This window comes from Oryza glaberrima, chromosome 3, assembly GCF_000147395.1.
Source record: "Oryza glaberrima chromosome 3, OglaRS2, whole genome shotgun sequence".
NCBI lineage: Eukaryota > Viridiplantae > Streptophyta > Magnoliopsida > Poales > Poaceae > Oryza > Oryza glaberrima.
Window position 1 is genome coordinate 35090663 of NC_068328.1, and position 14603 is coordinate 35105265.

At 43.3% G+C, this 14603-nt stretch overlaps 2 protein-coding genes across 3 annotated transcripts; one reads left to right on the forward strand and one right to left on the reverse strand.

Annotated features, from left to right (window-relative positions):
- Positions 1-1465: 1465 nt before the first annotated feature.
- On the forward strand, positions 1466-9095 carry LOC127766961 (protein Brevis radix-like 4). 2 transcript variants are annotated; one of them, XM_052292146.1, is made up of 4 exons: positions 1466-1910; positions 7216-7689; positions 8104-8531; positions 8682-9095. In XM_052292146.1, exons 1-4 carry the CDS (start codon positions 1782-1784, stop codon positions 8758-8760), a joined length of 1110 nt encoding a protein of 369 aa, XP_052148106.1. In that variant the 5' UTR covers positions 1466-1781; the 3' UTR covers positions 8761-9095. The 2 variants fall into 2 exon arrangements, with proteins under 2 accessions (XP_052148106.1, XP_052148107.1); XM_052292147.1 differs by having other exon boundaries at positions 7216-7653.
- Positions 9096-9294: 199 nt separating this feature from the next.
- On the reverse strand, positions 9295-14253 carry LOC127766960 (uncharacterized). Its single transcript, XM_052292145.1, has 4 exons — positions 13359-14253; positions 10904-10959; positions 10613-10805; positions 9295-10143 (listed from the first exon to the last, which is right to left on the reverse strand). Exons 1-4 carry the CDS (start codon positions 14121-14123, stop codon positions 9787-9789), a joined length of 1371 nt encoding a protein of 456 aa, XP_052148105.1. The 5' UTR covers positions 14124-14253; the 3' UTR covers positions 9295-9786.
- Between the last annotated feature and the right edge of the window lie 350 nt (positions 14254-14603).

The following is a 14603-nucleotide window of genomic DNA, read 5'->3' on the forward strand; positions in this document are numbered from 1 at the left end:
TCGGTGCATTAACTTACCAGAAGATCGAGGAAATTAATGATGTGGCGGAAAAAGAAAAGCACGAGCATTCGTGATTCGTGTGTGGCCCGGACAGGCGAACATTCCGGCACTAGCCCTTAATTTCGATATTGTGGTTAAAGTTTAGAGCAGGTACAATAGCAGCTATAAGCCAGCTATAAACATATTTTAATAAGATAAATGAGAAGAGAAAAGAGCAGCGGGCTACAGATTTGTAGCCAGCTGTAGCACGGACTCCAAGACTATATGTGTGTATGACACGTGGGACCATGTATTAATAGTGTAGTATGTAACTATTGTATGAATGAGCTATTAGATTGACTGTAGATGAATTGGAGTTAATAGTTAGCTATACTATTGAACTTGCTCTTATTATGGAGATCGTGTTGACACTTGACAGAGTGGCCTAATTGGTTTCTTATGCTGCAGTGAGAGCGTTAACATGATGTATGGCTGACACATAGCACCTGATCATTAAGCAATGGTGGGCCCTTCATTACAGATAAAACGCCCCTTAATTTCTGCATTGAAATGAAGTGAAATTGACTAGGTACTAGAGTATATGATCCATCATCATAATAGCCATGCACCTGTGTTTTGAGTGTGTGTAATAATAACATCTATGGCACTGCCACTAATACTTGTTCAATTCATAGCTAATCTGTAGAGGTTTTTCAAGTCTGAACTGAGATTACTTTGGAGCACTTACAAAACTAGAGAATCAATCGATGCTCTCTTTTTTTTAAATCAAAGATGTTTATACAAAGGCCAACACTAGAAACAACAACGTTAATATAGACAAACAAAATGCAAATTATTGATGGAGCTGGATATAATTCAGAGCAGAGGATTCTTGTGCAGCGAGACAGGGGCAATCCCTAGCGATAACTTATATAGAAATTTGATGGATAAAGAAATATAGTAGTACATACATACAGTCTACAGAAGAAGAGAAGAGATAAGAAAAGAAAAAGAAGAAAGTAGAAAAGCAGAGTCCGTGGAGCAGAGAGAAGAGCAGGACAGAGTTAATAGTTATCACGCGGTAAATTAATTAAGAGCGGGACAGAGTTAAGAGCGGGACACGCGGTAAATTAATTAAGCTTATGATAATTTTGAATAGGACGAATGGGCTTGCGTTGCATCGCTGGCGAATGGCGATGGCCGGCCACGCTTGCAGCTCGAGTAACCTTAGCTATCACTCTGCTAGCTACTCCCGCGCCGGCTCCTCCTTCCGTCCCATAGTATAACAATTTAATATTAAACGAAACATTTTACAGTACAACGAATCTTAACATTTTTTTACCTAGATTTACTGTACGATAAAATTTTTTATTTAATTATATAAGTTGCTATATTATAGGACGGAGGAAGCAGTACAACAGTGAGTAGCTAAGAGTACAAACTTAATTACTAGATTAAGTAGCGATAAATGAATATCCAGGTCCAGTTCCAGGGGAGGGGACGACGCGCACTCCTTTCTCCAGCTGCGCGCGCGCATGCGCTGTGCTTCAACTCTCTCACAAGACAACCTAACCTAAAGCAAGCTAAGCTAGCTCCTAGAGGGAGTATATAGCACGCCGGCCTTGCACTTGCACCTCACCTCGCCTCCCTTGTATATATCCACTCACTACTACACTAGTAGCCGGCCGGCCGGCGAGCGAGAGAGGTCGAGTCGAGAGAGATCGATCGAGCGAGAGCTACCTAGCTAGCTAGGCTATAGGCCTGCACACACATACAGCTAGCTAGCTAGCGCGCTCGAGACGATGCTGGCCTGCATCGCCTGCGTCAAGCAGGAAGATGGCGGCCGCCGCCAGGACACGCCGCGCGCCGGCGCCGGCGCCGGGGACGACACGCCCACCTGCAGGGACCCCGTCAAGACGCTCACCTCCCAGGTTAATTTCTTACTTAATTTATTACTACTATACCTTCATTTTTCTCCCTCCTTTTTGTTTGCTGCTGCTGCTTCTTCTTCTTCTTGTTTTTCTTGTTGCAACCGGCCGGGCTACCTTGCTTGCATTGCATCTTGTTTGCCATCGATCTGCACTCCAGCTTATTTTCGATCGATACTATCATCTGTTCCTTAACCATCTGCACCACCGTACCATCCATTACTTTCTTGAGGCTACCGATCGAGCTTTAATTAATTTATTAATTATTAGCTGCGCAATATATAAATAATCACATATATATATATATATATATATATATATATATATATATATATATATATATATATATATATATATATATATATATATATATATATATGCTAGCTGCAAATTTTTTTTCTATATAAATATACACTATTAATTAGCCACACTATATGCTCAGTGTATTACTAGTAGCACATCGATCGATCTGCCGATCGAGGATTTGATCACGGCACATAGAGGGTTGTTATGACACCCGGCACTTAACTCCGATCCTGTACCATCGATTCCTTCAATTATAATCGGGTAGTACTGTCTTAATTCATAATTAAATAAATAAAATAAAATTACTAGTAAATGCTAACTGAGTACGTACGTACTCAGGGTCAGAGATGCGTACTACGCACATATATGTGCAGTATATACATGTACGTATATGGCGTTCGCGAAAAAAAACTTAGTACGTACTGTATATATATACATATAAAGTATTCGATGATTTCACCAATCCAACACAACGTACAATATAATAGTACCTGCAGATGTACTCCTACGTAATGAGTAGTGTTTAGAACTTATTAATTTACTACTACTACGTCACTAGCTAGATCGATTGATTTGGCCTTATATATGTACTCCTACGTGTTTGAAGGTTCTCTAGCACTACTTACATACTCGAGACTGATTAATTTCAAAACTTTACATTGTTTGTTTCACTGTTTGGACGGTAGAGTTTGCTATATATATACACCTAGCTTTTCCTCTTGCTTTTTTATATGATACACGCAAGGCAATTAATATCAGAGTCTTATACTCTCTCCGTACTTGTAAAGAAAGTCGTTTAGGACAATGTTTAAGTCAAACCTTCAAAATATAAATCATTAATAACTCTCAAGTTGTTGAATTTGAAAATGTAAAAATTATATGAATAGATTTGTCTTAAAAAATACTTCCATAAAAGAATACATATATCACTTTCCAATAAATATTTTTATAGAAATAAAAAGTCAAAGTTGTCTTTTGAAGACCGTGAAGCTGTTCAAAACGACTTTTTTTTTTTAAGTACGGAGGGAGTATATATATATATATATAGAAGAACTAGGTAGATAGAGTCCCCAATTAATCGCATTACGGTAGTAATTAACTGACAAAAAGTGAGTGAGAGAGATGAAGCTGCAGCTACATAAATTAATGGACATGATGATGAGGACGGAAACGATAATAATAATACAGTTAAGCAAAGTGTGATGCTGCGAGCAGAGCAGTAATGATCGAGAGAGGATGAGTGGCTGGTCGGCCGGCCGGAGATCAGAGGGCGTGCCCGTGCAGTCGCTTTCGATTGAGCAAAATATATATATATATATATATATATATACATATACATATACATATATATATATATATGTATATATATACATATACATATATATATATGTATGTATATATATATACATATATATATATATATGCATGCGTTGCCATCCTCTCTCTTAAGTTTACTATATGCCCTAATTAATTACTAGCTTAATAATGTTTTTATACAACCTGAATATATACCACCTCTGTTCCAAAACATACTTATATTTTCGAATAGATGAAGTAGTGCATATTAGGTTAATAATAATGCCAGTGTAAGAAGCAACCAGAGGTAGTACCAAACAAGAGAGAAGACTGACAGTACAGCAAGACTACAAGAGAGACGACTGACCATTGTCTCGCTTGGCACGTCTTCCGAGGCGTACGTAGGGGCCCACCAACCCTACCCAGGGCATGGATGATGGATGCGAGCGGGCGTGTACGGTGGATGCGTGGCCCACGTGTCGGAATCATGGCAGCTCAAGCTGATGCTGCTGCTGATAATAACAGCATACGCTGCTGCTTTTCGCAGCTTCATTGCTTTGGTTGCTGCATGCATGAGACTGTACATGATACAGATGATGCAGTACTAGCAAAACACAAAAGCCAGGCGCCAATCCCGATCCATCATCCGATCTCCATCGATCCATCGATCAATCGACCTACCTTACTAGTATTGCATTGCAGCTAGCTACTAATTTACTGTAGGATCGATCGAGTAACAACTGTGATCCATGGCCGGCCGTGGGCTCCATTGCTCCCAGCAGCTGCCTCCTTCTGCTACCTCAGCTCATCGATCGACCAACAGCATGCAGACATCGATCGATCAGATGTCTGCAAGCTTCAACAGATGAAGCTGCTAATTAACTATTAGCGCCAACCTTAATTAAATAGTAGTAGCTACCTAATCAGTCCAACGTCGTCCATGTATCTCTATCACTTTTCTCTTTTCTTCTTTAATCGATCGATCGATCGGGTGAATACTATAGTATACTCACACCTGGTGGCCGGTCATCTGCCAAAAAGAAACGCATCTCACTTCTCTCCATCTCTTTCGGCGAATTGAAGCTTTAGCTGAGCATGACACTGACGCTAGCTAGCTATCTTTGTGCCAAAGTCGATCAATTCTTCTTTCTCTTTTCTCTTTTTGTTATTATTATGCTTGTCTACTAGAAACAGAATACTGGAAGCTCACCTGATCAATCATCCGGCCAGTACCTGCCTTTAACTTCAAAGCAAGTTTCGCGCCTTTTTTGCCCCGGCCTCTTCACGACCGTTGTTGCATGATCCATCGCCATTTCACCAATGCTTTCCCAGCTCTCCCAATCTGAAACTTTTCAGAGTAGCATATCACAAGTTAGCTTGCAGTAGATGCCTGATTCAATTTAACCAATCACCCGTTTCACCCATCTGATCAAACTAATCCATGCTTTGGCATCAATGTGGAACCAGAAAAGATGTGCCCCATTTAGTCCTGATCAACATTTGTTTTCACATTTGGACTTGCTTTGAATCCAATGTTTTCACATCCATACTTTCTGTAAGGATAATACCGCTACCGGTCTACCATATGAAAATCTGAAATTAGATCAGATAGGACTAGATATATTGTTTTTAATTAGCTATTCCCATAGATGTAGCAGCCAGATGGACACTGCACTTCATATTATTTAAGCTAACTGAACACAGTTACTAATATTTGAGTGATGTGGATACAGTTAGTTAGATACTGTATATATGTTCAAACTGAAACTGAAGCGGGCAACGAGATGGTCAAAATGAGGGGACAGGTAGCGTAGTGTAGGCTGTGGCTGCCCTGGTTGGTGGATGATCACCTTTCACTTTGTGTCGTTTCCTTGGGGAGAGATCCTGGAACAAATTAAAGCAAAGCACATAGTATGCGTCATCTACATATGTCTATTGTTTCTTTCTTTCATTCCTCCCCCACAAAGAGTGGCCATGGACTATTCCCTTGTTCTTTTGTGACAAAGAAGCTTTGTGCCCCAACTTCCCATAGCTATGTGTCCATGTCTTTTGCTTCTCATTTTCTCTCCTTTTTCAACACCAAAGTATATGTAGTATAAGGTATGCTCAGAGCTTCAGATGAGATATTGATATAAGGATGGGGCTCCAGCATGCTTTCTTTCTCAAAAGGAGAGATTGAGAGAGTGGCACTAGTGCACTGCAATGCAAATAAAGAGATCCCCTGGTTGGATGGATGGATGGGGATGTTGCACTGCATCTGCATTGCTGCTTGCATGCTTCAGTTGTTATCAGTAGCACGGCAAGAATCTATGTGCGGGGATGTTCATTGTACTAGTACATGTTTTTAACAATAACAATACATAAAAGAGACCAGTCCTAAAAAGATGCTTGATATCATGAAAGGGGAAAACAAACTGTAGATGAAACATACAGGCGCATGGACAGTAGTGGCTAGTAATGGAGTTAAATAGCTAGGAAGAAAATGTAAATATAGTATATACTTGTATGAGATAAAAACATACATATCCTTGTTTCAGGTTGTGCTGCTTTATATATTTACCTCATGGTAGAATAAGAATTTACTACCACTTACTGTGTGAAGTGTGGAAGAGGTCGTATTTACTTTCTTCTTCAGTCTTGATGAGGTAGCAATGCAAGATGGCATTGTGCAGTCTGAGCTGAATAAAGATTACAAATTGATTGGCTATAGGTCAAATAGTGGATCCTAGAGTGTAAGATAGTCTTTGAAAATGTCATTCCCTGACCCCTAAAGGGGAAGCAGCTTCATTATCTAGCATTCATATTTGACCGGAGCCTTCAATGGATTCACTAGCTGCACTGCCAATAGTACCCCAATATAAAATCGCCCATTTGAATGCTGCAGACAGATTTGTCGACAACTAGTGGCTATTAGTGCAGATAGTTGCAAGATGATGGGTTAAGCAATAACTTACTAGTAGCTATTAGCTCTAGACCTCTAGTTTCCAGAAATTCTGGTTGTAGAACCAAATACCTTGACAATAATGCAGATAGGAACATGGATGATATACTAGGTAGTAGGACTAGTACCTGGCCCAAAGCTGCAGTCGTATGAATGAGTCCAAATCAAGAGCTGAACTTCCCTGGAAATCAGCCAGTTGGAAGAGTATACAACTTATTCAGCAAATCATGATGCCTTTTAAGTTGTAACCAAGAGTAATGCATCCAGATGGAAGCTTAATGACTGACACATACTCAGAATGAGCACAAATGCGTCCTGAATTATGATTCAATATATTCAGCAAACCATGATCCAGGTATAATCTTAATGGAAGGAAATAACATCCAGAATCAGCACAAATGTATGATTCATTATAGTTCTTCTCAGGACTATAATGTGATCGAATAGCACAAGTTCGATTTGCATTGCTTGGAGAAAGCGTTTACAATTTCTTTTACTACTTGTTTTACCTGCAGTGTAGCTATCTGCTGAATGCAGAGGCAACCATCAAGGGCTAAATATCTCATTTCAATGCACCTAATGAACCCTGATGAAGTTGACGCAATGTCATTTTCGTCATCATAGGACAAAATCTTGCATCTGATCACATTGATATTTAAGTATCATCCTAGTGTTGATCATCGATGATCCCATGAATCCAATTAGGAGATGATGGATGATGGATCATCAAAAATTAAATGTGTTATTAATTGTTGGTGTATGCAGCTCAAGGACATGGTGATGAAGCTGTCCGGCACGAGCCGTCATCACGGTCAGCAGAGGCGTGGCGGGTCGCCGCCGCCGAGGGGCCGGACGACGTCGGTGTACCGGAGCGGGTACTACCGGCCGGGCATGGTCCAGGACGACATGGCGGTGCCGCCGGCGACGTACCTGGGCGGCGGCGGGACGTCGATGAGCTCGGCGAGCTCGACGCCGGCGTGGGACTTCGCGCGGCCGGCGGAGGGCGAGGCTCGGGAGTGGGTGGCGCAGGTGGAGCCCGGGGTGCAGATCACGTTCGTGTCCCTCGCCGGCGGCGGCGGCAACGACCTGAAACGCATCAGGTTCAGCCGGGAGATGTACGACAAGTGGCAGGCGCAGAAGTGGTGGGGCGAGAACAACGAGCGGATCATGGAGCTCTACAACGTCCGCCGCTTCAGCCGCCAGGTCCTCCCCACGCCGCCGCGCTCCGACGACGGCGAGGTCACTTCACTTGTTCTTTCCTGACTACTACTAGTACAAATGTCATGGTCCCCATGCATGATGTGGCCGGCGAGGCGGCGACAAGGCAACAGCACACGGCCACGACGGCGACGTTGCCTAGCCTAGCCTGTCCCGTTCTTGGCTTGGCATCATGCAGTGATAGATGCTGATACGTTCTTGCCTGCATCTGCAACTCTGCATATGGCGATGCTTTTACAGAATATTGCTTTCGTCGTTGCTAGCTAGCTTGCATCAAAAGATGCAACGACGATTTGCTAGCTGCTGCTAGTGCTGCAGAGTGCAGAGCATGCATGCAACGATTAAAGCTGGTGATCTATGGATATCATATTCATATATGGCCATTTCTCTCTCTCTCTCTGCATTTGCATGAATTAAAATTAATTATTTGAGCAGAGGGAATCGTTCTACTCTCAAGTGGGGTCGACGAGGGGGAGCCCCGCCGCCACGCCGTCGCCGGCGCCGCTCACCCCGGACCGCGTCACCAGCTGGAGCGCCTTCGTCCGGCCGCCGTCGGCCTCGCGCCAGCAGCAGCAGCACAGCTTCCGGCCGCTGTCGCCGCCGCCGCCGTCGTCGTCCAACCCGTCGGAGCGGGCCTGGCAGCAGCAGCAGCAGCCGCAGCGCGCTGGCAAGAGCCCCGCGGCGGCGTCGGACGCCATGGACGCGGCGAGGACGACCAGCTGCTCGTCGAGGGACGAGGTGTCCATCAGCAACGCCAGCGAGCTGGAGGTGACGGAGTGGGTCATACAGGACGAGCCCGGCGTCTACATCACCGTCAGGGAGCTCGCCGACGGCACCAGGGAGCTCCGCCGCGTCCGTTTCAGGTCACAACCTTCATTTTTCTACTACTCTAGCTACCTATCCCTGATGTAGTATCTATTAATTACTTCCTGAATGATCAGATGATCTGCTAATTACTATAGATGATTGATTAAATGCGTTTTTGAGTATTGCTGATGATTTTGTTCTTGCAGCCGGGAGAGGTTTGCAGAGCTGAATGCTAAGCTATGGTGGGAGGAGAACAAGGAGAGGATACAGGCGCAGTACCTCTAGATGATCACTTTGCATTATTGGTAAATCTGGGAATTACTACTAGCTAAGCTACAAGTTGGGTGCTTCCATTTTGCAAGGAGGAATTAAACTACATAAAGCTTATTTTACAAGTAAATAGAGTTTGTGTTCCAAGTTGGAGCTGGGAAAGATTAAGATAGGAGGTGGGAGGTGAGGGGAAAAGAAAGGGAAAAGTTTAGGGCATTAGTACCTGCCCAGGTAATCTGTGACTGGTGTACCATAAGTTCCACACATCAACATCCTTCAGCTTTGTTCAATCCAATTTCTCTTGAGTATGCCTAGCAACTTATTTCACAGCAGAAAAAAATGTGTGCATTTTCCTTTCTTAATTTACCACCTGTAAATGCAACATAGATATAGTGAAGCTACGAATCACACATGATAGTTTCATACAACAGCCAAAGTGATCCAGCATTTACACCGCATGTTGGCCCAACGATCAAAAAAATTACAATGTACATAAATCGGTAATGTAAGCTAGCAAGATTAATACAGACTAGAGCATTTATCAGAGGCATAAGCATAAACCTGTACAATTACTAACCAAATGAACTGCGGTAATGCACATTGACACCGCCAACTGATCGATGTCTATGTGCAAACTAATGTAGGGCATCTGTAGTACACACTGTGAATGCTCCACTTCATGCAAGTTCGCGCACACCCTTGTCCAGTGGAATCCTCAACAGCAATTTGGATAAATGTGAAGAAAAGTGATCTAGGACACGACCAATTTGTGTCAAAACATGTAACCGGCAAGGAGAGGAGAAAAACTCTGGATAGGAAGTTAAAATAGACATCCTAAACCAATCTTTTGTTTCTCCTTTGGTTCAAAAGAAATCAGTGAAAATATCAGTATGGTCTTAGATCACTTCTCTTCATACCTTCCAATGTTTGCAAGAATACCTATTAAGACCCAAGGGTATCTGCAATTTCACATGCTGAACTTCATCCATACTTTACCTGATGAAGATGAATTAATGTGCCGACCAGAGTGCTCTAAGATTATCATCGAACAGCTGATGCGTAGGGAGACAAAAAGTACTCCCTTATGCGTGATGCCCCGTCCCTTGCTAACATGCCCTCAAGGTCTCCCAGAATTCTTGCCAACCAAATCTCTAGGCTACGCTGAATTTCCTTGAAGTTGTTCCGAATTGAACTCAGTGCTCTTCTTGTGCTCATTTTGGCTTCTGCTGTCAGTTCATCACCAAAACTTCCTTTTGCAGTCTCTGCTTGCAGTGCACTGAGCTTCTGCCTAGTTTCAGTTGCTCGGTGCTGAAGGTGGAATGCTTCCAGCAAGTATTCTGTTTGCCTCTGTGTTCTAAACTCTGAGCTCAGTGTTGAATCACAGGGGTCACTTGTTTGCTGAGCAAAATTCCAAATAAATAGAAGTTAGTAGTTTCCCACTCCTGCTGCAGCTGTCTAATACAGATAAGGACAGGACCAGTAAAAAAGATATCATGCATAACAGGAAACAATATATCGGCATAGTGAGTGAAGTAGTGTACATTCGTTTTCAGAATTTATGAATCACCTAAGTGAGCCAGCATAATGTCATTGAGTGAAGCACAATTTTAACCAACATAGGAAACCCTTGCTCCTAATTCCTCCCTACAATTAACTGAGAATGACTAGTTTAACAGACAGAAGTCACCGCTATCTTTGGAACACCCAAATTCCCAGATCTTCCCAAGCATGTATTTATTAGCATAACAGCCATATGCTACATTAATGTATTCATCACATCTTCAGTTATACACTATGAATAAGTTATGCAGTAGTATCAGCAAATCCAAGTAAAAGACTGGATACAGTGTCAAAAGATGATGCTTACCATTCTTTTGCAAAGATCATCGATCTTCCCAGCAAGAGTTTGGTATCTTTTCACTTGCTTTCTCATCACCAATGGTATCTTGGATAAGTCTCCATTTCCAATCTTTTCCAGGTTAATTAATTCCTGCTCAAGCAGTTGAAGCTTTGCAGGAACTCCTGACGATTCCACATCCACCTTCCAAGGTGATTCTCTCCTGTTAATGGAAGATGTTTAGAGAGTAAACATTAACTAGCGTTTATTCATTTGCAAGTTCAGGAAACCATGTGCCTCAATTGAAAAGTGCCAACGTACCGTGGTACAGCATGTTTTGTGTTATACATCGGCTCAGCCGTTTCATACTTCAGGTCCTACAAGATGAACATTAAAAATTGAACCACAAACATAAAAATTTAAAAAGGGTACTAGTCTAACAATGCTCAGACTGACACCAACAATCAAACATTGATACCTAGGATTTGTGTCCATATATAACATGAACATAATTACGTAGAACAATGATAATAAGATTATATATACCATTTACGTACCACTGGTATTGAAAAAAAATACATATTAATGCAAATCAATCATTGCATTAAGTGGCAACACCATTACAACATTTCAATTTATGTAACACTGTGTATCTAGAAAAAAAATACATATATGCAAATTAGTGGTCGCTTAAGTGCCAATAACAAAAGCATAGATTCTTGCTTAAATCAAAATGTGTCTTTTAAGTATCACTGTACTGAGCCAAAAAGACAGCTGTTTCAAGTCGACCAAGGCATGAAAACTGCACTTCATAGTATCATTACAATTAACACATGAGCGTCATGTCTGAGTGTTTGTATGCAGCAGTCTTGTTGGACGTGCAGGCTCCAGCAACCCTAATAGATCTTAAATTACTGCGTATAACAATGCTGCCAGATGCCAGTAACCAGACACCCAGGAGCAGTAATCAGCACCAACATCACCTATTATGGACTCCCACATATCAATCCTATATTGCTACTCACTAGAAGATGAGCATATGGCCATGGGCTAATGAACAAGGCTGTAGCTTCCACTAACCCACCCAGCTAAGCTTCCCTTCACTGTAAGTAATAAGCGATGCTCCCAACAGGGCCCTACCCTTCCAAGAATTTGCTATTTATACATTTTAGAAAAGAGCAACTAAACAATGTTGTTAGTTGAAACCGAACAGTTTCTAATGGTTTAATTAAAACTGTTTCCATTTTAGAATACACAGAATGAAGTACATATAGAACCCATGAAATCAACCTTCCTAACCTTCAAACTGATTCCTACTTAATGCAAAACTTGATTTTTTTTCTTTAAATTCTTGTGCTTTTTCAGGCCATAAAGGTTAACAATAAACTATCATCTTTAACTTTGATTATCCTGCAGCACAGATCTGAAGACAGAAAATCAAAGAAAGGAGAGAAAATACAGCTTGCAATCATATGAATCAAAAAAGAAAAATGTGTACTCAATGTGGTAACGAATATGAACAAAAGAAACTGAGTGGGCATGTGCGGTATGTTAGGTTAGGGATTAGTTTTACTAGTGTGAGATGGATTTATGTGACCCACTCAATTATGCTAACGAGAGGTACATATTTGTTCAGTTATAAAGCACAAAAGCTTTGCTGATTATCAAGTGTGATCTATAAAATCTTCTTAGTATAATTATGTGCATCTCTCCTGTGAGTTCGAGAAAAATGTGTGCTCTATAATAAATATCAAATGATGCATCATGAAAAATAAGCACAATCCATCAGGGCTACGAGACTACATGACATTATAACAAGGCGAGATGTTTAGAATAATAAAATGATGATGGTTTTTTACAGAGTAACTTAAGGCTATCTGATTATTTCGGTGCAGTGCAGTACTAGTCTTCTATGGCACTGTTAGCATGAGCAACAACAGGAATCCTGTGATCGCATCACAGGTTCCAAATGAGCCAGATACGGTACAGGTAGCTTTCTTGCATGGTTTACCCCACAGGTTTTGTATCAGGATTCCAGTGGATGCAGAAAGCTATCAAAGTGGTCGTTTGTCTGTTCTATGTTCTGCAATATGACATGGTGTATGAAGGTTCATGGTGGTATCACTATCACAACTGGGAAATCGTGCACGGAGAGCAATTACAGGATGTTACACCTAAGACTTAGCATTAACTACATCAAAATTTGATTGTTTATTACAGTTCACAGATAATGGATAAAGGGCATAAGCCTACTGCTACTAAACCCAAACTAACAGAGGCGGTTTGGACAAGGGGAACAAGAAAATGTAGTAAATCGAGGCGGTTTGGACATTTCTGAGACAAGTACAAAGTTATGTGTGATTAAGTATGCAGTTGAATGCGAACTTTTCTTGCAATCAATTTGATAGGCACTGTTATCTGTTTTCTGGCAAAAACAGACACACCAAAAACTTGTGCCGTGAAAATTTTAAGTCATACAAAAATTTTAAGTCTAACAGTAACATTAAAATTTCCCAAATGTAGTATGCGCCCTAGCTAATCATCCATTAGCAGTAGCAGCCATTAAAAGGATAAGCATTAAGCAATCCACCAATAGATTTACTACTTCCTGGGAAGATAGTAGAATATAAGTGCTCGATGGAGTAAGATCATTGGAAGTAAGTGGTAGTGTAGGAGTAGTAGTAAGGGAAGGCAACGTGTTAGTAGAGAAGAGAAGAAACAAGGAAGGGGTCAATGGGAGAGAAAGGGGATGGATTCCAGCTTTTTGTCGTCTCACCTGCCACCCTTTTGATCGCTCCATCCATGGCTGCTGCATTCCCGAGGCCGCCGCCGCCGCCGCCGCCGTGTAGAAGTCGTCGCTGCCGAAACCCTCCTGCTGCTGGCGCTGCTGAGCGTAGAGAGCCGCGGCTGCAGCCAGGGCTTCCGCGTCGGCGTCGGCGCCGCGCGGTTCGGCCGGATCCAAATCCAACGCCGCAGCCGCCGGCTGGTGGTGGTGGTGCTGCTCCGCGTCCCGCGGCTCCGGGTCGTCGTCGGTGGCGCGTAGGTCGGCATCGGCGGCGCGCGTGGCCGCGAGGAGCGCGTTGATGAGATCGTCGCGCTCGGCGGCCTCGCGCTCGAGGCGGTCGACGCGGGCGCGCAGCGCGGCGGCGTCGGCCTCGGCCTCGGCGAGGCGCGCGCGGAGGGAGGCGGCCTCGTCGGTGGCGGCGGTGGCGCGGGCGAGGAGGCGGCGCTCGTTGTCCATCCAGGAGGCGCGGTGGCCGGCGAAGATCTCGGCGGCGCGGGCATTGGCGCGGGCGTCGTCGCGGCGGCGCGCGCGCAGCTGGCGGAGCTGGTCCTCGGCGGCGAGGAGGCGCGTGGCGAGGACGCGGCCGCGGGACTGGAGCGAGGCGAGGTGGCGCGCGGCGGGGGTGCCGCCCGGCAGGGAGGCGAGGAAGAAGGCGAAACTGAGGCCGAGATAGGAGGCGAGGGCGTCGCCGCCGGTAGCGGGGTCCTGCGGTGGCGCGGGGCTGGACGCTGGCGGTGGCGGAGCAGCCGCCGCCATTTTCTCTAGGTTCTACTCCTACTAGTGTAGTGTAGTAGTGTGTGCTCGACTACTAGGAGGAGGAGGAGGAGCTAGCTAGAGAAAGAGAGAGAGTGGTGGGTGCGTGCGGGCTGAGAAGAGTGGAGAACCTCGGGCCATGTGCACGGCTTTAAATGGGTCGGCTTGGGAACAAGGTTATCTGTCGTGATTATAAGGAGTAGTAGTAATAATCACTTTTCTCCCACTAAGATCTTAGGCCTTCTTTACAATTACACAGTTAGCGGGTAAATTGCGAGATGAATCTTTTTAAGTCTAATTACATCATGATTTAACAATACGGTGCTACAATAAACACTTGCTAATGATAGATTAATTAGGCTTAATAAACTCGTCTCACAATTTCCTGGCGAAATCTGTAATTTGTTTTATTATTAGTCTACGTTTAATACTTCAAATATGTGTTCATATATCTGATGTGACAATCAAACCCAAAAATTTTCC

What these genes read in the sequence shown, in the direction of transcription:
- LOC127766961 (XM_052292146.1), top strand. Translation starts at nt 1,782, where the DNA reads ATGCTGGCCTGCATCGCCTGCGTCAAGCAGGAAGATGGCGGCCGCCGC. An exon ending in TCAAGACGCTCACCTCCCAG is followed by an intron (nt 1,911 to 7,215) that starts GTTAATTTCTTA and finishes TGGTGTATGCAG; the next exon opens with CTCAAGGACATGGTGATGAA. An exon ending in CTCCGCCGCGTCCGTTTCAG is followed by an intron (nt 8,532 to 8,681) that starts GTCACAACCTTC and finishes TTGTTCTTGCAG; the next exon opens with CCGGGAGAGGTTTGCAGAGC.
- LOC127766960 (XM_052292145.1), bottom strand. Translation starts at nt 14,123, where the DNA reads ATGGCGGCGGCTGCTCCGCCACCGCCAGCGTCCAGCCCCGCGCCACCG. An exon ending in AGCGATCAAAAGGGTGGCAG is followed by an intron (nt 10,960 to 13,358) that starts GTGAGACGACAA and finishes TTCATCTTGTAG; the next exon opens with GACCTGAAGTATGAAACGGC. An exon ending in ACAAAACATGCTGTACCACG is followed by an intron (nt 10,806 to 10,903) that starts GTACGTTGGCAC and finishes TTCCATTAACAG; the next exon opens with GAGAGAATCACCTTGGAAGG.